This window comes from Sardina pilchardus, chromosome 3, assembly GCF_963854185.1.
Source record: "Sardina pilchardus chromosome 3, fSarPil1.1, whole genome shotgun sequence".
Lineage (NCBI taxonomy): Eukaryota > Metazoa > Chordata > Actinopteri > Clupeiformes > Clupeidae > Sardina > Sardina pilchardus.
In genome coordinates this window covers 29,007,092-29,034,111 of record NC_084996.1, presented here as the reverse complement: position 1 = coordinate 29,034,111, position 27,020 = coordinate 29,007,092, and the positions used below count along the sequence as shown (strand labels likewise).

Below are 27,020 nucleotides of genomic sequence, written 5' to 3'. Positions count from 1 at the left end.
GTATTGCTGTAAATTTTACGGAATTGTTCCGGTAACCACAGCTGCCAGTTTTTTTCCGTAAAAACTACGGATTTTTTTTTACAGTGTACATACTCTCATTTCTAATTTTAAATTATTGTTACCTACATCCCTTACACAGTCCCTGTCTGCATTAGTGCCCTATATGGGGCACTAGTCTGCATCTTGTTATACGGCCACCTATTGGTAATACATAACACATTACAGTCATTACACCACAACACCATTTTCAGATACGTTTTCATTTTATTTAGGACAGCAAAAAAGTACAGTGTAAAAGAGAACCAAGGGCAGAGAATTTGGATTGTGAGTTAAAACACCAATATATCCTGAACCCAGTTTCAAGAGCATACCATGTTTGCATACATTCAGAACCGCTTTCTCCAACATACAGTCCATGTGCATTTCAGATATGGCAATAGAGAAGCCCACCATACAACCCTCATACAGCATAGCACAACCAAGCCGCGCAAAAGGTGAGTATTTATAAATAGACAAAGTTTTGTGTTGTGAGAAAAAAGAATATCACAATGGCTGAAAAACATTTTTTTCAATGTTAAACTGGGAACTACATAAAAGTAGTATTCTTACTGAAAACATGGAAACATGATTTAGATGTATAGAGAGACAGAGGAATATTTCTTTGGAATTCATTTACTTTTTGCCTGACACCATCACACCAAACTCCTGGATGCTTATCTCTTTGTTTAGGTACTGCTGTAACTGACGATTTGTAATGTGCCCGGCCTTCAGAGCTTCTTCGATTGAGAACTTCTTGCCAGACTTCCTGTCATGCAGAACTGAAGACTCCCCACCTGGACCCTTGACTGAGATTTCCTCCCAGTCACACTCCTGGCTCTGCAGGTTGACGAACATTTTCCAGTCAATCAGTCCGAGTTTGTAAGCCTCCTCTGGCCTCATCTCTTTGCCCGTGTCTGGATCGATGACGACGATGGACCGTCTCAGGTGGCTTTCTCGCTGTTCTCGCTTGACTCTCATCGCAGACAAGCTCTTCTGGAGTTTCTCGATCTCCTCATCTTTATCCGATGTTATGCGCCTGAGGTCCGCAAGCTCTTTCTGAAGTGACGTGAGACGCAGCTCAAGGTTTTTGCCATTCTCCAGTGGCATAGACTCTGTGATGTGTTTGGTCTCTTTGCTGGTGATCTGAATCTCTGACTGAAGCTTCCTGATTTCATTTGTGAGGCGCTGGTTCTCCTGCTGCAATCTGTTGCTTTCGTCGCGAATGTGATCAAGGTCTTTGGTCGTCTTTGTGTTTGAGAACTCCATTGTTTGCAGCCTGGAGTTGAGATCATTGATTTCCTGGTCAAGCTGACGTCGGCGTTTGTTCTCATCATCAAGATTTCTCTTGAGTCTCTCAATTTCGACTTCTGCCTCAGGATCTTTCTCAACCTGGATCTTTTCCGAGCGCACCACTCTTTCTTTCACCTCCATCTTTTCAAGCGATGACTGCTGTTCCAACAAGACATTAAGCTCTTTCTCCAGCATTGTGCGTTTGTGTCGCTCCTCCTCGACCTGCAACCTGAGAATGGAGTGTTCCTTTTCTTGCTGAGGATCTTGCTGTAGCACCACCTTTTGTTTCACCGTTACCTTTTCACGGTTCTCTTTGTCTCTGACCTCCAGTTCATTAAGACGAATTCTCAAGCGCTGGATTTCCAGCTCTGCGTCTCGTCGAGCTCTGCGCTCGCGTTCAATTTCTTCAAGCTGAAGGTCCAGGTCCGCCTTCTGCCGCTGAAGTCTTGCGAGCTCGTCTTTCAGACTACCCTTCTGTCTCTGCTCATTGCTGATGTTCTTGACAAAGTCGTCACACTCTGACTTCAAGAGCTGGTCCTCTTCGACCTTAACGACTTCCTGTTGGACAAACTTTTCTCTCACTTGAGAAAGGTCCATCTTCTTAAGACGGATCTTTTCGTCATTCTCTGCTCTCTGTTGTTCCAGTTCTAGGCGCTTCTTCTGTTCCTCAGCGAGTTTTCTCTTCAGGTTCTCAATCTCCTCCTTGGTTTGGGGATCCTCACGGTACTGAAGAATCTCTTTGATCACTTCTTTGGTCTGCACCTGGGGTTTGGTATCTTTCCATCTCACAATGTCATTGTTCATTCTGAGAATTTCTACTTCGGACCTCTCTATCTGGTGAGTTTTGTCCACTATCTCATTACGAAGTCTTTCCAGCTCTCTCTCAGTTTCAGGATCTGTCTTGTATTTGATGACTTCCTTGATCATTTCTCTGACCTCAACCTGAGGGCCCCTATTCCTCAGCATGGTGAGCTCGTCCTGCAGAGTTTTCAGTTGGAGCTCGGTATCTTTGTATCTCCTCTGGTGCTCCACCAGTTCCATACGGAGGGTGCCAACCTCAGCCTCTGCCTTGGGGTCAGGCCGGACAATCTCCTTCATCTTCTCTTGGATGATGACCTTTGACTTCTCAGCTTCAAGACTTGAGATTTTCCTCTCAAGGTCAACTTGCTCCCTCTGAGATGACCTATGTTTAGACCTCTCGTCTTCATACTGATTCCTGAGATTTTCCACCTCCCTTTCCAAGGCCACGTCTTTTTCAACTTTCAGCACTTCTCTGATGGAGATCTTCTCCTCAGCCATGGCCTTCTCCTTCTCAAGCCTCTTCAGCTTCTCCTGTAAGAACTTGAGCTCATCCTCCAGTTGAGCTCTTCCATCAGTTTCCTTCTGTTTCCTGTGTAGGAGATCTCTGTATTCACTCTCAAGTCGGGGGTCATTTTGCACCTTGATCACCTCTTCTTCAGTGATGATTTCTTGCTCCTTGTTCTTCTCTTCTGCTAGGATGTTGACCTGCTTCTTGATCTGAATGATTTCGTTGTCTTTGAAAGTTCTCTGTCTCCTCAGCTCCTCCAGTTCCTCCTTCAGCTTCCTCACCTCCTCTTCCTGCCCACGGTCCCGCTCGATGCGGAGAACCTCTTTGACAGTATACTGCTGTGCGCCTTCCTTCACCTCTGTCTCCAGGCCACGTAGTTTCAGACGGAGGGTGTCTAGCTCGCTTTCCAGGAGGCGAGTGGTTCTACGCTCATCGGACAGCTTCTGCTGGACCTTGTGGATGTCTTCGTCCAGCTGTGGGTCTGGCAACTTCTTGATGAGTTCCTTCTTCACAATGGTGTCCTGAGGCTTCTGGCCCTCAAGAACATAGATGTCACTCTGGATGGTCTGGATCTCTCTCTCAAGTTGCTCACGTCGTTGAGTCTCCTCATCCAGCTGCTTCCTGACTCGCCAAGGTTCTTGTCCTGGGGCTGAAGCATTCACAGTCTGGACAGATTGTGTGATGATTGGAACCTCTGGTTGCTGTAACGGTGATAAACAGTGGAGATATAAGGATCCAGCTTATTTATTTTCATCGCATAGAAACATTGGGTGAGTGTTTTGATACGTTACCTGATTCAGGAGACTCTGAGCAAACTCAAGATTCTGCAGCCTCTGCTTGTTTATTGCTTGCACTTCAGTGAATTTTGAGTCAATAGCAGCTTCCTGTTAACAAAAAAAATGAAAAGGAGTATTCATAAAATTGCATTTGTTCGGATAATTTGCAGAAACAGAAAAGGCATTTTATGTAAATATCCAGAGAGTTTTCACATGTATACATTCGACAGTACTTGGTGACATCAAGAAATTTAGATGTATGTGAAAACTCGCTAGATTTCTCCTTTTGGGGGTTTTGGATAAATACCTCTCCTTTCACTCTTTGTGCAGGGGACTCAAGTCTGCTTCTCTTGTAGGTCTGAGGAACAAGACCGTCCTCGAGATCAAGAATGGATTTGAACTTCTCACTTTCATTCTCGTAGTCCTAAAAAAGAGGAGAGCATGAGAGTGAACGTCAAAGGGACAAACAAAGGTAAACACGATAGAAGCCTAGTCTGAAACTTAAATATCTGTCTATTAATTAAAAAATCACTATCTCTGTGTAATTTTTTTTTTATATATATATTTTTCGAACTGTTCATCCAACCATCTTCATACTTGACAAGTGCATGCATTGCACTCAAGAGAAGGAAGTATCGAATTCGAATTGAATCAAATTGTTTGAATGGGAAATGCTATGTTGTAGTATGTTTCAGCTTTTGTCCTTAATAATATGATGAGTGCCTCTGGACACGGTGTGCATGCATGCATGACAAAAATTCCCGAATCATCACCTCAGCACGGTGACCAATGGTGTTATGTGCCTGTGGTCACCCTTTGTACTGGCACTGCACTAGCATAAACACCAGATATATGATACAATTCTTTAAATGTTAAGGATAGCTTACCTTCACTGCTTGCTGATACTGCTGTGCATTCTTAGAGACATTGTTGAGATCAGACTCCTTCCTTGCGATATCAGAAAGCAGGTTCTGTGTAAAGGAGAATTTAAAAAAAATCCCAATCATCATTTCTGTCCACAACTGATAGTCCAATATTATGACCATTGGTTGTTACATAGATTTCTCCATTTAATTCTTACCCTTTGGTTTTTCAGCTTGGAATCTATTTGAGCCTTATCATCAGTGTCACGTGGCTCATAGTTTGGCACCCTTGACAGCCAGTTATTGAGACTGTCATAATCATTGCGGTAGTTGTTGTTGGCCATTTTGGCTCTCTGCAGGCTCTGTGACCTGAAAGCAAATACACAAGATTGTGAAAGCCTGAAACCTTGTCTTGTCAAAACTAAATGTCTGGTACTACTTTTTCGATAAAAAAAACCCATCACGCAACAGAACGCAAGCGGAATATGGCCGTCTCTGATGCTACTTTTTCCAACATCCAAAGAGGATATGTAATTTGAAATCATTATAAATCACATCACACTAAAATATATCACATTGACATCACACAACAGCTAATCTAGAGTGCAATATTTTCTATTTATATACCAATACTAAACATTATCAAAGATAATAGGTAGACAGATAGCACATCTAGTACTCACCTGGAGTCAATCTGTCTGTTCAGGTTGTCATAGCGCTTGTTGAGCTTATTGACCTCCTGCTCCTGCCTCTCGATGTCAGGACAGTGCTCCTGGAGCTTAGAGGCCATGTTGTCACAGCTGTTCTTGGCAGCTCTGAGGTTGTCCTCGGCCTCTGTGACCACCCCTTTCTTGGCTTTAAGATCTGATCCCATATCCTGTGCAGATTACAACATATGAGACGCCATTGTCATACACCTGTGACATAGCTTAGTTTCTTGAGGACAATAGCTTTTCGAACATCATACTTCTCATATCTGCCTTAAATTTCTGACTTCTTCAACTAGACTCTCAGATCTTACTTCCAGGGTGTTTTAAATATTATATTATTGAGTGTTATAATATATCAAAAGCCTTGTACTGTTTTGGATTTGCAGAGAGAGATCACAATGTGTTGGAGACTTACCGCTAGCTCACGCAGGGTTTTATCCAGAGAGCTGTTGTCTGCAGGTGCAACCTCCTCCCTGGCCAACTTGTTTTCATAGGTGGAGAGAAGGTTCTTTCCTTTCTGAAGGGAGTTCTCCAGGCGGTTGGAGTTCTGAAGTCTGAAACAGACAATTACAATTAGTGAAAATGTTTTAATAAAAAGAGGGAAAAATATAATTGGACAAACTCTTTTCACTCATCTCAACAGAGATGGTTTGATAAGGTAAAGGTTGTTAAAGTTGTTGTCACAGTATACATGTGTATGTTGTTATAATGTTCTTTATCTAATTTTGTTTGGTGTTTCACTATGGGAATCGCCTTGGGTGTGACTAATCACAGAAGCTCCAATGACATCACATCTGTCAATGACAGACAGGTCGACCTACAACTAGGCTCCGCCCCATGTCTTACAGTTGATCGCCCTCCCTGAACTGGTATTTACTCATTCTTCCTATGAAGGGTCTCCTCGCCCAGGGGGGAGGATACACAGGGCGACACCAACTCTAATCTTCTCAACATATCCTGCTGGCAAGTCCCACACCAACCTATACAAGGTTTGCAGAAGAGCTATCCAAACCGGGAGCGTACCTATGTTCCCCAGGTCCTAAGTTCCCCACTTTGTATGGAACAGGGGAACAGGACCTTTTTTATTTAAAAAAGGATCCTATGTTCCCCACTTATCCCAAAAAGGGTCCTATGTTCCCCGATATGTATTGCGACCACGTAACATTTTGGGGAAAACCAGGGAACATAGGGATGACCCCATCCATACCCAAGACACAGACGGGGCAGAGAGAGACCTGTATGATGGCCAAGCAAAGGCCTCCCACCAGCCCAGTTCCCAACAAGGCATCTCCTACCCACAGTCCTTCCCTGCATGACAGAGAATTGGTGCTACTGGTACAGTCCCCTAGGCTGCTCATCAAGGGCTGCTCGAAACTAGGTGAACTGGGCCTGACAAGAGCCCTGGCGGTAGAGTGGCCTATCACCACAAACTAAACCAGTGGGCGGTGGTATTGTAGTGGCTGAGGAGCTGGGCTAGCATGCAGTAGCATGAAAAGTTGTGGGTAAGTTGTTCAATACCTGGCACCCAGTGTTCTGCCCTTGAGAAAGGCACTTAACCATGACTTGCTCTGGGACAATGCCCCCTGTGATGTAATGACGTGTAAATATGTAATAACATGTAAATCGTTTTGGATAAAAGCATCTGCTAAATGAATAAATGTAAAAAGATAAAAAGTAAATGTAAACTGCTGCACAATATCCTCCTCCACCCACATCTCCTCCACCCACATCTCCTTGCCCAAAATGAATCAACTCATGGCCTCAGCAATTTATCAGCACATGTACAAGAATACGGCCCAGTCGGTGTGCTCCCTAAATGGCATTACACTATTGTCAGCATATCAGGCCGACAGGGGTGACAACTGGGCTCAGAGGCACGGAACCAGCAGCCAAACGACGATGGGCCACGTGGCCAAGAACCGCCCTCCAAGAAGAAACAGGCAACCTGACACACGCCCAGGCAAAGGTCGACCTGTCTGTCATTGGAGCTTCCATAGTTGGTCACGCCCAAGGCGATTCCAACACTGACACGCTTCACTCCGTTATCAAAGACCCAGGGTTACGTTCTCTTCAGCTATGATGTGAGGTCAGTACAGGGGGAAGTTACTATGGCATTAATATGGTTTTGTTTCTTTCAACTTAAAACATAAAACACTGTCCTGCAGTTTCATACACAATGTGGCCAATACACAGGAACTTACTGTACTGTATGTGCTATAAATATATTTGTTTTTACTATACATATCTGTCAGGTAAGTTGCACGTACTTCTCATCAGAGAGCTTAAGCAGAAGGTCCACTTTGTTGTATTTCTTATCAGCCTCGTCCACCTTTGTGTAGAGCAGTGGGGCACTGGCACACTTAGGGTTGGAGTGCAGGAAGGACTCGGCCTCTTTGGTCTTGGAGACCTTCTCAGGCTCAATTTTCCTGACAGCATTAGAAATTTCCTGCAAATGATACAGATTCAACAAGCCGTAAGTCAATACAACTGTACATTTAAATCTAAGTTAGTCCTCTGATACAATTTATGATCACCAAAAAACCCAAAAAAACATCACTGCATTGCACATACAGTATGTGAACACATTTTAAACCCTACTGGATGATATCAGACTGCAACAAATTCATCAACAAATTGATGAAAATCAAGTAGAACAGACCTTCATCTCCTGGAGTCGGTCTGCACTGTCTTGCAGTGGACGGGTTTGCTCCAGAGGGGGGCGCACTCGAGCATTGATGGCCTTCTCCTGCTTGTCCAGATCATTGACCACCTTGTCCAGCCCGGCCATCAGCTGACGACATTGCTGTTCTTCCTTGTCTGTGATCACATGTCAATCATAGATTGGATCAGTTATTGTGTTACTCTTTAGACTTAGTTCAGTTATAGCCACGGTGAGAAAAAAGGTTTGAGCAGACACCTTTCGCTCCAGAAATGTGACAAACATTTATTTGCACCATGATAATTAAAGTTTCGTAGTATGTTAATGATTTGGGGAAATGCCACATGCAGATTCAGTCTTTCTTTTGTGCATGTTATCACCATGCTGCGTGGTATATTCATTATGGTCTGGGTAGTAAAAACACATTGTGGTTCTGGCATGTTCCGATTAATATTGGGCAACAATTTCTTTTCTGGAGACGTTTAATTATCAGTAGACAAATCATGATGAGCATCCAATCATAATAGATGGAACTGGTTATGTGGTTGCCCGGCAACACTGCTCCAAAAGTCGCCCCATGTATCATCACCTTGACGCCCCTTGACAAATGCCATAGCAGCACTAATGTCTGTCATTTTGGAGTCTCTGCTTCTCTCTTCACATCTGCACACTCACCGCGCACTGCTGGACTCTCCTTCTTCAGTTCACCCAGTCGCTTCTGCAGAGTGCCCTTGCTGGTTGCCACCTTCTTCTTGATGTTCGCCTGCTGGTTGAGGAGGCTAAAGGTGACACAAACACAAACAAGTCAATTGAATGACCTCCAAGAGGGAAACAGAAAAGCAGCAGCATTCCGCAACATATGACTTGCCGACAAAGACACAGCCTGTGTGTGTGTGTGTGTGTGTGTGTGTGTGTGTGTGTGTGTGTGTGTGTGTGTGTGTGTGTGTGTGTGTGTGTATGTGTGTGTTATCTACCGAGCGCTGTGACCAGGAGGAAACTCACTTGTCGGTGATGGCAACTGAATCTGGGTCAGTAGGGGGTATGAAGAAGCAGGCTCCGGGAGCAGTCAGTGTGTGGCCAGACTGGTCCTTCACGTCCCACTTATTCCCGTTGTTCCTGAGCAGGGTGTACCTCTCGCCGCGCCCAATCTGGCCCTGCGCGACACACACACACACGCACACACACACACACACACACACACACACACACACACACACACACACACACACACACACACACACACACACACACACAAAAGGCGAGGCAGATGAGCAAGAGAGATGGTTGCTTCTTAGTTTGTGACCTGCTTGGATAGTTAAACCTTGGAAATGCCTGAAAACACTCCGCAGATCCCTGAAATCCATCCCCAAAAATCCACTGCTCCAGGGGATAATCTCCAGTAGGGGTTTTAAAAATAAGACGCTCCACGGAAGCACAGTTGGTATTTCACAGGGATTTAAATACATTAGAATGGTAAAAGAAAGTTTGAGTACTTTTAAGAGGAGAAGTCAGGGGGAAATTTGACACATTCAATAGTGCTTGCTTACAAAATGCCGCACACATTTCAGGGGACCAGGGAGGAGTCCTTGGCAAATATAAATGGGTTTGTCTGCATACATATTCAATGTGCTGGTGTCAGTACTGTATGTTTATGTGTGTGTAGCTGCGTGTGTGTGTGTGTGTGCTTATGTGTGTATGGGTGTGTGTGTGTATGCTGATGGGATGGGTGTGAGATAAAGAGTGATTACAGGTAGGGTGGGGAGACTAACCTGTTCCCTGGTTTTGTGTGTGTGTGCGCGCGCATGTGTGTGTGTGTGTGTGTGTGTGTGTGTGTGTGTGTGTGTGTGTGTGTGTGTGTGTGTGTGTGTGTGTGTGAAAATGGCAAATGTAGGTGCAGTACTTCTGCCAGTACCTTTTCGGAGTCAAATTCACACAGAGCCTCGACGGGGAGGAGCTTGGACGGCGGCTCGCGGCGGTACTTGAGAGGCAGCACCTGCAGACTCCGCTTCTGGAGGGCTTTCACGCGATCATCAAAGTGATCCAGCGCCTTGGCCTGGTCCTGCTCATACACATAGACACAATCAAACAATCAAAGATATACACATGAGCTTTGGATAAATATGTCTGCTAAATGAATAAATGTAAATGTAAATACTGTATATAGGTATATGTATTTGTACACGCACACTCATATACTGTATACTGTATATATTTACATGTATGTATGTATATGTATATATGTGTGTGTATATACATATACACACATATATACAGTATATATTTATATATATATATACACATACTGTACATATATACATACATACTGTACATATACAAATACATATGCTTACATGAGAAAGTAAAAACAAGTCATGTAGGGGATAAAGACATAACTGGGACATGGTGCTTTGCTAAATATATATTCTGTGTGAGAATTGAACGTGGAAAAGGGCTCACATCCAAGTCACTGATAAGCCCTTCCATCTGGAACATGTCCTTGAATTCAGGGTTGTATTTTTGGTTGATGTCGGTATCCAGCCTTTTCAGCAAGTCCTGGGTGTCTCTCGCCTCTTTCTGGAACTGGGGGCGGAGAGGGAGAGAGCATTGTAATTTGACGTCGCCACTAATTGCAGTCAAGTAGAAACTCAGTGGAAGAAGAGCCACAGGGTCGCACACTCATCAGAGAGCCCCAAGGAAACCCTACTGTACATGAATGCCTATTGTCATTCACAGACTTCTGAAGACATTTGATCTCAGTGTCGAGTCATGAAAACACTCTCTCGGCAGGAAGAGAAAGTCTCAGGGAGATCTCTCGCACACATAGAAGGCGTAGCTATATTGAATAAAAATAGATCTCTCACACACATAGAAGGCGTAGCTGAGTTGAATAACACGACTGTTATTACCAGTAGGTAAGAGTTACGTAAGTTTAATGATTCTTCTTCATTACAAATGAATTACTGCCACAATCTCATGTATTAGCCACACCTGTGTACTCAAACAAACCAACAGCGCAGACATCCACTGCTGTGCTTACCTTGTGGTACTCATCCATGTGTTTCAGGTGGTTCTCCTCACAGATGAGCAGGTTGAGATACTCCTTCCAGTCAGCGTGGACAGCCTCCATATGAGCCTGAGAGAGGGAGCCATTTCAGCATCAAACACAAGCCTCCAGCCTCGTGGCTTTGGCCGAACAACACCCGTGGGAATATCCAACAACAACCCACTCCCACTCGTGCTATATTGCTTAAATAATTAATTAACTATGATTAATAGTTAATCACTACCGTAATTTCCCGACTATCAGCCGCGGCCTATGCATTGATTTTGCAATATTTCTTCAGCTATGAGCTTAATACAGGGGGGCAGTCAATATGATATTAATATGGCTATGTTTCTTTTAACTTGCATAAAACACTGTCCTGCGGCTTATACACAATGCAGCTAATACACAGGAAATTACTGTATCACTACAAATATACACAGCTGTACCTCAATGACGTTCTTCGCTGGATGGTGCTGAGCGACGAGTTTCTCCCCATCATCGTTGAGTTTGGTGATGGTCGCCTCCTTACTCTCCAGGCACTTGCCGATGAAGTTCTAAGTTCATAAAATTATATTAACATACAGTATGTTAGGGCAAGGATACCGTAGGGTTACTTGGTTATTACTCTAATCCAAAAAATCACATGTTCATATTCACTAGTTGTTGTTTGTTTTGCAATACTACCCAACTGACAGCATGCTGGCTTGTACTGTACATTACACTAACTACCAATTCAATCAGTTTTTGCAAATATTCATCTAACTCTGAATTCATCACATCACAAACTCAAAAACAAAAACCTCATAAACATAACCTTTTTACGATCATCTCAAACGTTGTTTAACGTTAACTGTATACGATCCTTGTACCTCATACTGCCTCTTGCGGGCAGGGTAGTCCAGGTTGGTGTCACTCCAGTCGTAGCCGATTCTCTCCTCGGCCTGCTGGTCCATCCAGTAGAGCTCGTTGGTGCAGCGCTGCATGTAGTCACGCAGAGACAGCAGGTGCTTCTGCCGGGCGGTGGAGTTGGCCTGGAGGGGTGGGGGGTGTTGGGGGGTGGGGGGTGGGGGTGATACTGGCTCAATAATGCTCAACACTCCCAACAGTATTCATGTGAACATTTTGTTTACTTGAAATAGGGGCCAGTGTGCCTGTGACTGAGCACATTATATTGCCCTTCATAGAATCTGAACTTAACAATGTTTAAAAAATACCATTTTCTATATGACGGTCTTGTCAAAACCATTGTTAAATTGCACTGGACAACTTGGGAGAGGCTTCATAATCTTAATTGATTCCAGTGTGACTCAGAAGAGAAAATAGTATCTCTGGTGGGTACTCATACTAGAGTTTTCTTTACAATGTAGTAAAATGTAGAAGGTAGTGGAATTCCCAGGTAGTAGAAGGTAGAATTCCCATGGATTCCCCATCTTATTATGTAGCCTGTTACAGCATTATCTTATTACTTAACACCACCTATTATACAGTATGTCTAATGTAAATGTAAATCCATAGTGATTTTAGGAACTTCTGAGCTTTTGCTGTGCTGCTATATGCTACAGAAGGAGCACATAAGCTGAGAGGGAAATAGGTTTTCTTACCAGCAGTTTATTGTACTTCACTTGGAGTCCTCCCACATAATCCTGTTATGCGAATGGAAGGAAGAGGTAGAGGGAGACTATTAGAGATCATAAACTATATGCTCTGCTTTTTTGAAAGGGGGTAATGTTTTCTACAATTTAAGAATGGCAAGTAATTATTACCATGAAGATCACTATCCATTAAAGTAGTTAAAAGCTTTCATTCATTCTGTCCAGCCATCTCACCTTATCGTCGCTTTCATTGACGTAAGGTGCCAGGGCCTCCACCTCACTCTGGAAGATGTTATGCTCCTCCACATCTTTCTCAATGGAGGGCAGGTCCTGTCCAAATCCTTTGTTGTTAAGATTCGACTGTGAAACCACAAGACAAAACATGATCGTCACTGACCCGGAATTACGACACGCAGTTCAAAGAGGAGGGCAACACAACATTAGCGAATGCTTATGCACTGTAAAACATCATGATATAAGACACTGTGTTTGACAGAGATGTGCTCCTCTGAGCTTGTTGTGTGCTAAATTATTAAATGATTTTACCATGATTTATGTTTTCTTTTTATGTTTTATTATGATCTTTTTAATTACTCTTTGCCCACCTATGCATTTATCTGCTATTACTGTTTGGTTTTGTTTATATAAAGCACACTGAATGACTTGACTTGACTTGACTAGACTGAGGAGGCTCACTGACCAGTTTCTCATCCACAATCTTGCCCCAGTTGACCGTGGGCATGCCCTCTCCCCGCGTCTGGTGGTAGATCTTGTCATGGTCCTCTCTCAGTCTTACGACACGGTCACGGAGCTGGTTCATGCTGTTTCCGGCAAAACAGGAGGGAAAAAAAGGTGGCCACTGTCAATTGACTGTCCTTCATTTGCGTACAGCCACATTTTACAAAACAGTGGTGAGAGATGCAGTAGTGTCACGCACCTGCTAAGAACTCTGTAACATGATAGAGCTTTGCATTCTTACTGCTGCATTTGCTTTTCTTAGACTGATGTTCCTGTGATCCTGAGCATTATGCATTTTTCATCAATTCATCAATTTCATCTAATTTGTTTGTTCTCTCTCCCTTGTTCTGCTTAACTAACCGAGGCTGTGATTAAATCACTTAAAAAAATCACTTCTTGCTCATTCCTATATGAATCGATGAAAAAGGATAATGTGCCTGACACCCTAATCTAAACTAGACTGGGTGCTGAATCCTCCCTACAATGGCTATGTAGTTCTGAATAAAGCACAGCATTCATCCGTTCTTTTACAGTAAGCATCTCAAAACTTTTTTTTTTAAACGTGGCATAATCTATTTTCTTTAAAGAACTGATGAGTGCTGTCCTTCATCATAAAAAATAACTATTCCATAATGATTCCTGTATGAACAGGTTCTCTCATAGCAGAGCAGACTACAGTAGCGTGGCACAGCTGCAGGAATGCACTACACTCACTCCTGCTCGATCATCTCAGCCTGGGGGTGTTGAAGGCGTCCAGCGGCAGCTGCATCCTCATCCAGAGCCTTGAGCAGCTCCAGCGAGTTCAGGATGCGCTTGTTGGTGTCCTCCTGGTAGAGGGGCTGCTTGCCCTCGTTGATTTTGGCCACATCCTAAAGAAGTGTCATGGATATTCAGTTTACATGATGTAGTTGCATTACTGCAGGGGTATTTGTGTATGTCATCAACATAATGGACAGGTGTTCTTGAAAGGTTTTTTTCTTTTTTTTTCACTTTTTCTATTTTCACTTTTCCACTGAGACATTCACACACCTGTTGTTGTGCTGGTGACACAAGCCACACGCTTACAATGGCTCAAAGGGCCGGGGATATTCAGTTTATCTAATCTCTCATTAGTGTGATCTCTTTCATTATTTCTCTGTCATTTCATTCAGTATTAATCATATCTAATTCAGTATTTATTTACTATAATATATAATATTAAAGTCAAATATTGAACTGAATATTTAACACATAAACAATTGAAGTGATTTTACTCTTCCAGTTTGGACACATCAGCATTTTTTGTCAAGTAAGAGATAGTAAGTGATAGTAAATGGAGATATAGTAGTAATATGTCCAATCGACTCTCTCTTACTCAAAAAGTTTTTTGAGTGCAGGATTTCAAAAATTAAGACTAGTGAAAGGAAATCTGCACATATTGAGATTTTGAAAACCTGTTTCCTGCGAAACGTGGCTTCCACTGAAAAAGGGGCCTTGGAGATATAAAAGTGCCTGCGGCACAGACAGACATGTCCTAACATTGAATCGAAAGCAGCAAAGAAAATATTGGCCAATCTGCAACTATTTTATACTGTGCTGATTTGTTCTCAACTCACCACTGAAGATACGGTGCGTGAATTGTTTCACGGGGGCAAATGAAAGCCATCCACACAGGATCAGTTTAAACAGTGCATTGTAAATGCTGTAGTAATGGGGTGGGGGTTAGCTTTATATCTATAGGACAGGAGCGAGAGTCCCAAGCCAGGTGTGAGGAAGAAACTGGGTGGGATCGGGAAATGGCAGCAGGTCGGAATCGCATCTGAGTCTCCACTTGCCCAGAGACCTACATGTGGCCGCTTGCTCTCCCACTTTTCTTTTTTTGTATGTTTTTGTATCTTTTATTATTATATCTCTGAGAAGAATATATATACAGTACATATATATATATATATGTGTGTCATAAGTATGGGGCAAAAGCCCACCCCACAGGATTGGTTTAAACAGTGCATTGATTGATTTACAGAGTAGTACAACTTCTCTTGTTGTAGGTACAGTATATGCATGCTTACTCGGTTGAGGTTCTGCTCAGTTTCCAGAATGTTCTTCTCCACTTTGTCAGCATTCTTCTGAAGTTTCTCAATGAGCGATGTCAACTCACTGGCAGGCTGCTTGGAGGGGCTGTAAGGAACACACATTATGCCAATTATATACTGTACTTATCTCAAGATACCATTCAACAGTACAAGCAAAACATTGCATAAAGCGCATAAAACATTTTGAGGATGTGTTGTAGGATCACAACATATTCCGCACTTTTTAAGCATCAAACATTTGAAGATTTAGTATGTGGCTCTAAAGTCATGGTTGAACTTGTCATAAATCATGACTAATATTAAAAGCAGACATAGTAGCACAGTGTTGGCTTGTACAAATGTGGGTAAATTGCCACCTCCATACTACAAATCCCTCACCCACGTTACTGTAGAAAGGAAGGGTAATTGGTCTGTGGAGAGATTGATAGCAACGATATTTCAGTGAAAATGGCTTGAAAGTTGAAACAAAATTGTCTTGTGGGACTTGACTACTGTGTCTGCATTACTGTAAAGTAGGCCTATATGTATACCGCATACACATTATTGCATACATATTCATGAATGTAAAGCAATGCTGAAGCATTTATTTTCAACATCTAATAATAGCATCTCAATACTGTTGCTATTACAAGAGGGGTGAAAAGGTGTACACGAGTGTAGTGGCACAACACCTGCTGCTATTCCAGCCCATCAACCCCACTGCTTTACTTTGTGCAGTCAACTGTGCCATGAACAACAGAGTATGAGTCAGTGCACAGGGATACAAATGGCTTGAGCCCAGCCAGATGATAACCACCTTGTATGAGGAAATTGTAGTACTACAGTCTAACATGCAAATATGGACGTACCAAAATGACTTAATGTTTGTACACATCCACCCACCGACGCGAACACACAATAATACACACACGCACACACACAGAGAGACATAGACAGACTCTCGAGCATGCATAGACACCACACACACACACACACACACACACACACACACACACTTGCACAACATCGATGTGAACAATTAATCTGATGTCGTGTCATGCCGTCTTTAGCTAGACTTGCAAACAAGAGCTAACATGCATGATCCCCTGGTGTTCATCCCAGGCAGCTATTAAAGTTCACCAGAACAATACCACATGGTAGTACTGGCACACGCTCCCACCCATGAGTCAACCACTCTCACTCACTCCCTGGCTCTTCCTTCATCTTCACCAGTGTATTCCTGCTTTCACTTATGTGGGAAAGAGCAGCACAGGGAACCCGAGTGCACTGCAGCGGAGCCAAATCAATATTACTCTTTCCATCGTCCATATGGTTTGGGTAGAGAACTATAATGACGAGCCAGGATGTGGTCCTTGGACCTTGGGCAACAACACTGAGACAGTTGAGGGCACTGCCAGCAAAATTTCACTGTAGGTTCCCAACAGGTTGGACCAGTTTTGTACTACTATTACATAACCAATGCATGGCTGCTTTTAATATGAAGTCCGGCTCATTAAGTAAACCTACCAGGCTTAAAGACGTGGTTATGGCTTAGCAAACACAACAGACGGCACAAAGAAAGCATTATTCAACCATACTGAGATATTCAAGAGCTGGAGTTGAAAATAACATGATCTGTGAATGGAAATGCAAACCAATTATATGCAATAAAAAATAAATAATACATTCACATCTTTGCTGTAAGAGCTAAAATAGCACCAAAACCATAAGACTTAAATAAAATTGCCATTATGTCACAATCATCAACTGCCTAAACAGAACTATGTGGATTTGTTATGTGTGAGTGAGGGCAATTAATCACACATTATCCGTAAGATCCAAATCTGTACACATTTCTACACGTCAAAGCATGGTCTACACAGTAGTCACAAAACTGAAGTCATGGCTATTTATTGTTAGTTTGGAAAGGCCACACACACACAGGCCTTTAAAAACAGCACATCCACCAGAACACACTCTCAATGACCAGGCAGCGTGCAGTGTTGTTGATGACCTAAATGCAAAAATATGTCCGAGGCATGGGACCCTTCCCCTCACACACATGGTTTCAATGATATAATTTCACCAGATCCCAAACACGTATAGTCAGTCTGAGGGAAAACACAGAAAATGAACGCAAAGGGAGGCAACTCCATGCCTTAAGGAAACACTACTCTGAGGGTAGGTTATCACACCTCGGGATGAGCTTCTCAAACATTCTGATCATTCCAATCCAATCACTACAACGCGTGCGCTATGTTTGTCATCATCATAGATAGCCGATAAGTGTACAAAAACACCTATTTCTATTGGGAAACAGAGGTCCAAAGTTTGTCTAATCACCTTCACCGAGTAAGGGATGCTTTGCTCCAGGGGAAGAGTGCCCTCACAGATAAGACACACCTATCCAATTGTAACACATTAACAAAGCAGTAGTCTGGCGCACAGGAGGTCTGCTGTTGGACTATCTGTGGGCTATATGAGATAACAGCGAAAGCATTCCAGAGACAAGACTAGGGCATTCATTTAAAATCCCACATCAAATGCCATGACAGTCACTCTTAAACGAACAGATTTATTACTTCTTAAATGATTACTTCGGTGACAACAGCCTGAACTCAAACATACTGTATATGAATGTCAATTCTTTGTGTGTGTCTGTTAGTGTAAGACATGAAATGAGTGGTGCTCTATACAGAACATAGTCATCAGCCTCTCCTCTGCCTACTGAGGTGGCCGAAACATAGATGATCTGAAGTTGACAGTTCACGGCAGCACCCAAGGTCAAGGACTGTTTTCATTTGTTGTGTGTAGCCTTGGTGTTTGATGTTTTCTCACGTTCACAAATACAAACAAGGACAGCCACATGGGTGCAGACCATAATGGGAAGGGTGGGGATAATCCACATTGTTCAGATTCCATGAAACACACACCCAACTCTGTCAGTCCTTTACATGAGGTGCCAGGTATTATCGTCCAGCAACAGAACCTGTCCGACCAATACCATCATATGGTACCTGGCACCTGGCCAGGTTTTGCCTGGTGGGAACAGAAAGGCTACCTGTGGTTTAACACGCTCCTGAGAAAAATATGCAAATGGGCTTTTTAGAGGTTTGGTGGTTTTCATCCCACATTTCCAGATATCTTTCTAATGCTAAATGAGCACTGATGGAGACATAGGAGCTGAATGAGCCCGTTCAAACCTACCCTGCAAAACCAGCCAGTTGGCTTTCATCGCAAATGCATTCTAAAGAGAAATGCCCTACATTTTTACAGTCAGTCCCTTTAGGGTAACCCACATCCTTTATCCAACAGTGTATTGATGCCATCAATCTTTACTAAATTAATGTGAGAAACCATAGGTAAAGAATTAAGTATGCATATAAAGAGATTAAAGTATGACACCTACTGCAAACATTACCAGTGCTCTCTTATCTCATGCTTACAGGTTAAACAAACCTTATAAGTGCTTTAAGATTATTCAATATTTCATGGCTTGATTGATAAGTAGCCTAGTCTATCGAATGGTCAGAAACGTCAAACAGCCCTGATCCGAAACTTACTGTGGATTTTGCCATATGAAACTTATTTCCCTGTAGGCTAAATTCAACTCTGTAGCCAACGAAGTCGTAACATCCAAAGTTACTTAGCGTATGACAGTCCATTCCTCACCACACCCTCATACAACCTTCAGCAGAACACATGAAGTACCCAACAGTATACTAAGTAATTTATGTTTTTTTTTTTTGTTTTTTTTTTAAACGCGATACTTGAAGCGTGATATGTCCATCTTACAACCACATCTTGAGAGTTTTAAAGAGAAGCAGTTCTGAAAACGAACAGCGAGAGACCGATGAAACAGCACGTTGTAGAAGACAAAACAGAGACGACTGACACTATGCTGTATAAACAATATCGCCAAGATACACATGAGAAGAAAACTTCTCCCAAAAGTTGACTTCAGTAGAAGTTGACTTTCAGAAAAGTTCATTCACTTTCATCTACCTCCACTGTCTTCGTTTGTTCGTTGGCTCACTGTTCTCATCTGTTATGCAGTTTTAAATGAACTTTTTGGGGGGGATTTGGCACTCACCTTTTCTGCGTAATGGTAGCGCTTTTGACGGTCTTTTTCTTAAACATCTTGACTGAATATCAAGGGCTTCTCCAACACCTGTTTCAACTGGGCACGCTCTGTCTATCCTGGTACACGACACGACGGGGCGTTGACGTCCTCTGCTCTGTGGAGTACCTCTCTAAACACCTCACTAAGAACAGGTATGTCCTAGTGCTTGTGTCGTCAGTCCACCAAGTGACACCTCCCAAGTGATACTTCCTGTCATAGACAACTCATTGGATAAAGTTGCAACTTCGCTTAAATATGAAGTGGAATCCTCCCCTTTCGCTGACACAAAGCTGTCACTCAGTGGAATGGGCGTGGGCCCTTTCTTGTTTGGATATGGCGCACTAACAGTGCGAAGGTCATGTACCACACACACACAGTCATTATTACTGTGACTTACTATGTAATAATTGCAATGATGAGGCCATTAAAAACGCAATAAAACATTGATTTTAATCTGCAAGAATATATGCATAGCATTATGTAATTTCAATATTTACAGTAAATAAAGTGGGAGTACACCTATCTGCTCATATAAAGCATGATCATGACTAGAAGCTCTTATGTTACCTGTACACAAAAATAGTCTTTATGTTCAGACAGTGTGTGTGTGTTTTGTATGCTGGTCTTCGCACTGGCATCATCATCATCATCATCATCATCAAATGTTATTTTGGCCCAATGACCCATTATCAAAATTGTGGTGCAGATTATGACCCATCAAATCACTCTCTCTCTAAACCACCCGAGTTCACGCAGCCAGAGGACACATCTGGCACAGAAAAGTGGCAAAGGACAGGTTGGCATGTAAAGACAGACAGGTGCATTTACATAGAGGACGGGGCCTTCATTAGACATGCTAATTCTAGCACTTACCATCTGACTACAACTGACTCTTGACTGTATGGAAGTAGCATTTACTGCTGCGCTAACTTGTCCTTATTGCACTGTGACTGTACCCTTATTATCTCCCTAAGTTGCTTTGGTTAAAAAGCATCAGCTAAATGTAATGGAATGTAATGTACTAGAGGTAGCGAATCTTCCAACAACAGAGTGAGCTCGCTCTTTCAGTGGAGGGTGTGGCTGTTTAAAGACCAGCTCTAGCAGGGCAAGTCCAACCTGTCAGAGGCTATGCATGAAGCTGTAACAGTAGACTGAGCCTATAGGGCGCCAAAACACACATAACATTTAATAACTTGTCTCTTAACTATTTTTCTAAGGATCCTCCATATGACAGCGCATTGCAATGCTGGTTATTAGATTGTTTTGTTTTGTTTTTGTTTTCATCATATCATTATGTTGCTTAAACTACAGACATGTGTGCTTGTGTTTGGAGATACTTGTTGAGTTGGGTCTGCAGCATGCAAGACTACCAGAGACAGCAGAGGAAATGAGTGAAACCGGACCAGCCCATTGTTAAAGGGCCAGAAAAAATGAGTCATCAGAGCTTTTGTGTATTTTCACACACAGTATTTGAGATTGTGTGCACACACGTGTGTGTAAGAGAGAGAGAAAGAGAGAGAGAGAGAGAGAGGGAGAGAGATGTATACATGTGAGCATGTGGAAACATTAATGTAATGATGTGTACTGTATATGTAGTTGTGAGTGTAAGTGACTATGTGTCTATGTGTGAATGTGTGTGTGTGTGTGTGTGTGTGTGTGTGTGTGTGTGTGTGTGTGTGTGTGTGTGTGTGTGTGTCTGCGCTAAGTGTGTTCTGCAGAGTGTTGAGGTAAGCCTCATATTATTTCCTGGAGGGGTTTGGTCTCAAGGTCTTTGCCACTGGAAACAGTTGTTGCCATTGTCTGCAGGTCAGAATCAGCAGGTGTGAAATGACACCCCAAGCATGAATAATCCCAAACCAAAAGAGGAACAAATGATTACAGATCAGTCACAGTGATTTATTTTTGGCTACACAACAACCATCCCAGTTTCAGAAACTGATCTATTAGTATTTGTCAGGTAACAACAGCGATCAACTTCAAGGTAGTTTCAGTGGTTGATATTTTTATTCACAATTAAGTTACAGTATCTGATGCAAACACATGCATGTCACTTTAAAGATCGATGTCAAGTGTTTGTAGAGACAGAGCATGTTCCCTGCATTGAAGTATAACAATCATATATGCAACATTCTTCGATTGTATGGCACTTGCATAGACACTTGCACAGAGTGCATACTGTATGTGCATACATGTTCATTACGTAACACCTGATCCTCGGAGAGATTTTTTCTGATGCAGAAAATAGTCATTGCAAATCTTCTTGGCTGCTGCACCACCGTATATGAATCCACGGGGCAAAACAGAGCTCTGGATCGGATCCTATAACATACTCATGCCTGAGACGCCAAGCCAATGCCTAGAGGCCCTGCAAATATCTGTCTTCACTCGCAGCCCAAATATATTATCAGACCTGCTGTGGAGGGGGTTGTGTGTGTGTGTGTGCGTGTGTGTGTGTGTGGGGGGGGGGGGGATTTGTAAAGAATATGTGTGTATGTCGGTGTGAATGCATATCAAGGTGTTTGAAATGCATCTGTGTATGAGTGTGTATGTGTGTGAGAGTGAGAGAGAGAGAGAGAGCAATAGAGAGAGAGTGTGTGTGAGATATACATGTATACTGTATAAATATATGTGTATAGAGAGAGAGAGAGAATGTGTGTGTGTGTGTGTGTGTGTGTGAGAGAGAGAGAGATAGAGATAGAGTGTGTGTGTGTGTGTGTGTGTGTGTGTGTGTGTGTGTTTGCATGACAGAGAGAGAGGGTACATGTATTCTCTGCTGACAATATAAATAGCCGTGCTGAGTCTGAATGTTCCTTTTTACGCATCACGCAGGAATCCTCCAGTCATATCTGTTTAGACCCAGAAAAGCTTACTGTAGTTCATTGACAAAGAATGAAACTAAAGCTAATATTGTGGAGCACTCAAATACTCTTCAGCACTGTTTTATATGATATACAGCCTTTTATGATTGAGTTCAAGTTGTTACTTAAGTGGCTCACTGCCAAATGAGTAATCATGTAATAGCAGTCATCAATCAATCAATCAATCATTAATCAATAAATTAACTTTGATTTTTTACTCACCACACCCTGACTCACCGACAAACAGAATTATTGGTCAAAATGGCAGTAGAGGTCATTGGAGAAAAAAAAATGGCACATTCATTTTGGAGGTTTGAAAATTAACTGCATTGATGAAATGCCTTTGCTTTCCAGAACTGTGGTAAATGTGCCAAGATGTGGAATGTGTTATAGGTCTTTTTACTGTCCAAGTAATGGATGTGAAAGTTAAACAAAAGTGTTTTCTGTTTCTGTCTAAATTTGCGTAATGTGTTACTCAACTACAGTCTATACATCTATAAATCTATCAATCTAATTCCATCAATCTATTTCATGCAAATGGGCTGCGAGTGCTGGACTTTTGGGACACAGTGTGAGGAATGGCTACATTGATTTTCCCTTTGAGCAGTGTTGCCACATTCTGCAGTCTGATAAAGTGGACATTTTTGTAGGCGGGGGTGTCGGACTGACTTACTCTGTCAAAAATATGCACATGATCAATTGACTGATGCTGCGCCTCTCACTGGAATGGGGAATTAAATGAGGATGATGAGTTAACTATACAAATATATAATGCACAAAGCGTATGTTATTCTCTTTACACATACTACAGGTACAGTGGTGTAGTCAAGTTAGCTGTAGTAGATATACTGTGATGTACTGTAGTAGTTAACTGTAGTGGTTATACTGTGATCAACCCCAAATGTTAATAGGTATCCTCGTCTATTTTAAGAGGGTATACTGAGATGGTGATGCTTTTTAAGTGGGTATACGGCGTAGTCCTGCGTATCACAGACTACACGCACTACAGTCAGTGGAAGAAAGTAAAGTATCCCATCTGATTATGACAGAAGGAGGGATTGTAGAATTCAGTAAAAGGTCCCATTTATGGCCCTGTGCTCAGGCTTCAGGACACTGCTAGAGTGTCTGTAGTTCTGTATGTGTTCCTGTATGTATATACTGTACGACACCTGCCAATTCACTGGTCTAAACCAGAAGAGAGTGTGTGAATGTGGATAGTGAATTTGTGTGAGAGTGACATACAGAGAGAGCGAGAGAGAGAGAGAGACCTAGAGAGTGAGACAGAGAGATAAGTAAAAGATAGAGAAAGCACACATGCGCAAGAGAGAGAGAGAGAGAGAAAAGTGTGTGTGTTTGTACTGAGTACATTCCTCCCACGGGAGAGGCTGGTTCTTTGGGTGTGTCTGTCTGTGTCTCTCTCTCTCTCTCTCTCTCTCTCTCTCTCTCTCTCACACACACACACACACACACACACTCACACACTCACTCTCTCAGGTAGTCAGGCAGTCAGGCAGGTTGACAAGCTGGTGACACTTCACTTTGATAGTCTGCCCACGGAGACTGTATAAGTCATCCTTTTGAGATAAGTTCAGTACGCAAATTTGCTGTTGAAACATGACTGAACATCAACTTAACCAAATCCCTGCCCTAGCCTTAACCTTTAAGCCTTACATTTGAGATAACAGTGTGACAGCTATCAGATAGTCTGTTGATAATCCAAGGCTCAGTAAATAGTCTAAAGAGGACTATCCAAGTGAAGTGTGACTGGCATGCTTGTGGCATGCACCACACACCTGTTCGCCGGGGATACCTGCCGAGCCAACCCCCGGCACCTCACCTCCGAGGCCCTGGCATTCTTCCTTAGGGTGGTGTCGCATGTATGCGCTCCGTGAAAGACAGAGGGGTGGGGACCACTTCTTTCTACAGCATGAATGAACCGTGCCCAGGTGTGGCTCCGTCCCAAAGCTCTGCGACAGGTATGCTAGTAGACACATTCCACTTGATACGAGGGCTGTTGGAGACATTTCCAGCGTTTAAGGCGTCCCCTGTGGGATGGGATCACCTGATCTGCATACATAATAACTGCAGAGAAAAAATTGGTCTCAAGACGAGATGAGTGACAGCTGTCACTTTTTAGTGTAAACAATACATTATTTTCACATGCCTTATCAGCAGCTTTTTTGAAGTCCTTTGTCAAAGAAATTGTTTACATTCTAGAGAGTTGTTCTGTTTTGTTTGTGTGTGTGTGTGTGTTTGTGATCTCTTAGTGACAGGGGTGTCACCTCCCAAAGACCACATAAGCACAAGCAATTTTTCCTCTTACACCAACCAAGGTGTGTCAAAAGTCACATAGACTGAATCTGAGGAATGCTTCTTTAGAAAAAAAAAAAAAAAACCTTCCCTCAAAAATGTGAGCCGTCCAGAAATCGGCGTGGCAGTGAGTGGGTTCATTCCTTGGTTACGAGTAGGACACACTCCTCATATCACACTTGTCACTTTCCACTGTGTCTTTGACCTGAGAAGCATTTTTAATGGTGGCGTAATACTTGCCATGCCATTCCAAGAAAGCAATGCATTCATTTATCCCGTCATTAGTTTATTTGTGCCATGAATGCCATGCATTTGAATATCAGTTATTAATTATTAATTCATCCACTTGATGGAACAATCTACCTCTCCAAACACGTAACGCCCCCTCTGGGTGTGTTCAGGAAAGACCCCAAAACACACCTGTTCACTGCGGCTTTTAACCCCCCTCCCTATCCCTAATTTTGTGAGGTGACTCTGGGTGTCTTGAAAGGCAATATAAAACGTATTGTTATTATTTTTAATTAGTTGTTCGGTGGATGACCTGCCATGACTGTTGAAGCTCTAGTACTGGTTAACACAGGACTAAGGAAAGACTCCTTATGATAAATGTCACTCTTTACTTCTCTTCTTGTCCTTCCCAACATTCCAGTGGAGTTCTAGGCTGTTAAACATTATCTTTACCCATGGCAGTTCACCACTGTGCAGAGCTGACCCATAGAGTGACCTTGGTTTGCCTGTGTAGAACAGGGAGGGTGTGGGCTCTCTGTTGCCATGGCTGCGCTAGTCCACTGGGTCAGCTGGTGATTTGCTCATTTGAAACAGCTTGCTCAACTGAGAACTTGGACATAATGAGAACTGTTGGGCAGCTATCGCACTCACGCAGTGCCGTTGTTGGATAACTTCTTCAAGCTCCGCTGGCTGGATGGCATTTTCTGTGCGTTCTCTAGCCTGCAAACACAAACTCTCTCTCTCTCTCTCTCTCTCTCTCTCTCTCTCTCACACACACACACACACACACACACACACACACACATACACACACACACACGCACACACACGCGCGCGCACGCACGCACGCACGCACGCACGCACGCGCACACACACACACACACACACACACACACACACACACACACACACACAGTTTTGTGTTTCACAGGGGTTGTCAAGGGGTGAATTGATGACCCAGTCCCTGCGGAAAGACAGTGTTTTCAGGCCCATCGCCCTGCAGAGTGGGAACCGGCCCAAAGAGAGAGAAAGAGGTAGAGAGAGAGAGTGGTAGAGAGAAAGAGAGTGGTAGAGACAGTGGTAGAGAGAGAGAGAGAGAGAGAGAGAGAGAGAGAGGAGCGGTGCTGACCAGCTCCCCGGATCTGCCCTGAGATCTGGGACAAAGAGAACCGACCCAAGGCTCAGCCGGACCCAAAGCCCCCCTCTGACACAGAAACTGCTGTGTTGCCGCAATCCTGCTATGTCCCAACTGCGGCTCGCCCAAACACAGCAGGGCACAAGCCATGGCTGCAAATCCTCCTTCCTCACCACCACACACACACACATACACACACACACACGCACACAATTTACATCATAAAATAATCAAACAAACAAAGGCTCCATATCAGCAGCCATCAGCCCAAGCAGTACCACCCCACACCCCACCACCCCACCTCACTGCAATGCTATGCCAAAGCCCCCTGCAGTTGCTGTCAGCCATGTTTTAATTTCTCTTGGCAGACTGATGTCACTGGTCTGAGTGCTACGCTTCTGCTGGGGTTGTTGGGTAATGCCTCCAGTGTGGGTGCCAAAGGGACGGGTCACTGGGTGACCAATGGGGTTCTTTCAGAAAAAGAAAACAGTGTGTGCATATCCAAAACATGTCTGGTATGTGAAAGATCCTGTGTGGATCGAAACGCTGCCTTTTTAAAACGAGAGAATAAGATAAATATTTTGTGGCACCACAGTGTGCCCCTTAGCTTTAGGCCTCTTATGGAGTGGGCTACAGGGCTTCTTGCTCAGAGAGAGGGGTACCTATGGGGTCCTTGCGCAGAGAGAGGGGTAACTATGGGATTCTTGCGGAGAGAGAGGGGTACCTATGGGGTCCTTGCTCATAGAGAGGGGTAACTATGGGATTCTTGGACAGAGAGTAGGGTAACTATGGGATTCTTGATCAGAGAGTAGGGTAACTATGGGGTCCTTGCTCATAGAGAGGGGTAACTATGGGATTCTTGCTCAGAGAGAGGGGTAACTATGGGGTCCTTGCTCATAGAGAGGGGTAACTATGGGTTCTTGTCTTGGGGTGGATCACTGTGTAGTGGTCCCAATGAAGTATGTGACAAAGAGTCAGCTGGTTTGAGTTGGTTCACTATGACATGGATCCCTGAGGTGTGAGATTCATGGCTATGGAATGGGTGACAACAGGTATGCTGAGAGTGACTGTGTGGATGAACATGGTGTGTGTGACTGTGCCAGGAGTATCTATCTACAGTATGTAGTGGGTGACTTTGGCATGGGTACCTATAGTCTGGGTGACTTTGGCATGGGTACCTATAGTTCAAGTTCAAGTTCAAGTTCAAGTTGTTTATTGTCTTGTACTCATAAAAGGAATTATAAGTAATGAAATTATTTTGTTCAAGAGCCAACTAAACTTTAAAGAATAAAT

The 27,020-nt window shown here is 43.2% G+C and overlaps 1 protein-coding gene across 1 annotated transcript; it reads right to left on the bottom strand.

Moving 5' to 3' along the window:
- Window positions 1-244: 244 nt before the first annotated feature.
- Window positions 245-19,402, bottom strand: ppl (periplakin). Its single transcript, XM_062532711.1, has 22 exons — window positions 19,167-19,402; window positions 15,071-15,179; window positions 13,737-13,891; window positions 12,985-13,105; window positions 12,519-12,644; window positions 12,294-12,335; window positions 11,562-11,723; window positions 11,139-11,246; window positions 10,684-10,779; window positions 10,104-10,226; window positions 9,559-9,705; window positions 8,649-8,800; window positions 8,322-8,425; window positions 7,647-7,804; window positions 7,255-7,433; window positions 5,403-5,541; window positions 4,961-5,154; window positions 4,496-4,646; window positions 4,302-4,385; window positions 3,722-3,838; window positions 3,430-3,522; window positions 245-3,339 (listed from the first exon to the last, which is right to left on the bottom strand). Exons 1-22 carry the CDS (start codon window positions 19,211-19,213, stop codon window positions 673-675), a joined length of 5,274 nt encoding a protein of 1,757 aa, XP_062388695.1. The 5' UTR covers window positions 19,214-19,402; the 3' UTR covers window positions 245-672.
- Window positions 19,403-27,020: the final 7,618 nt, after the last annotated feature.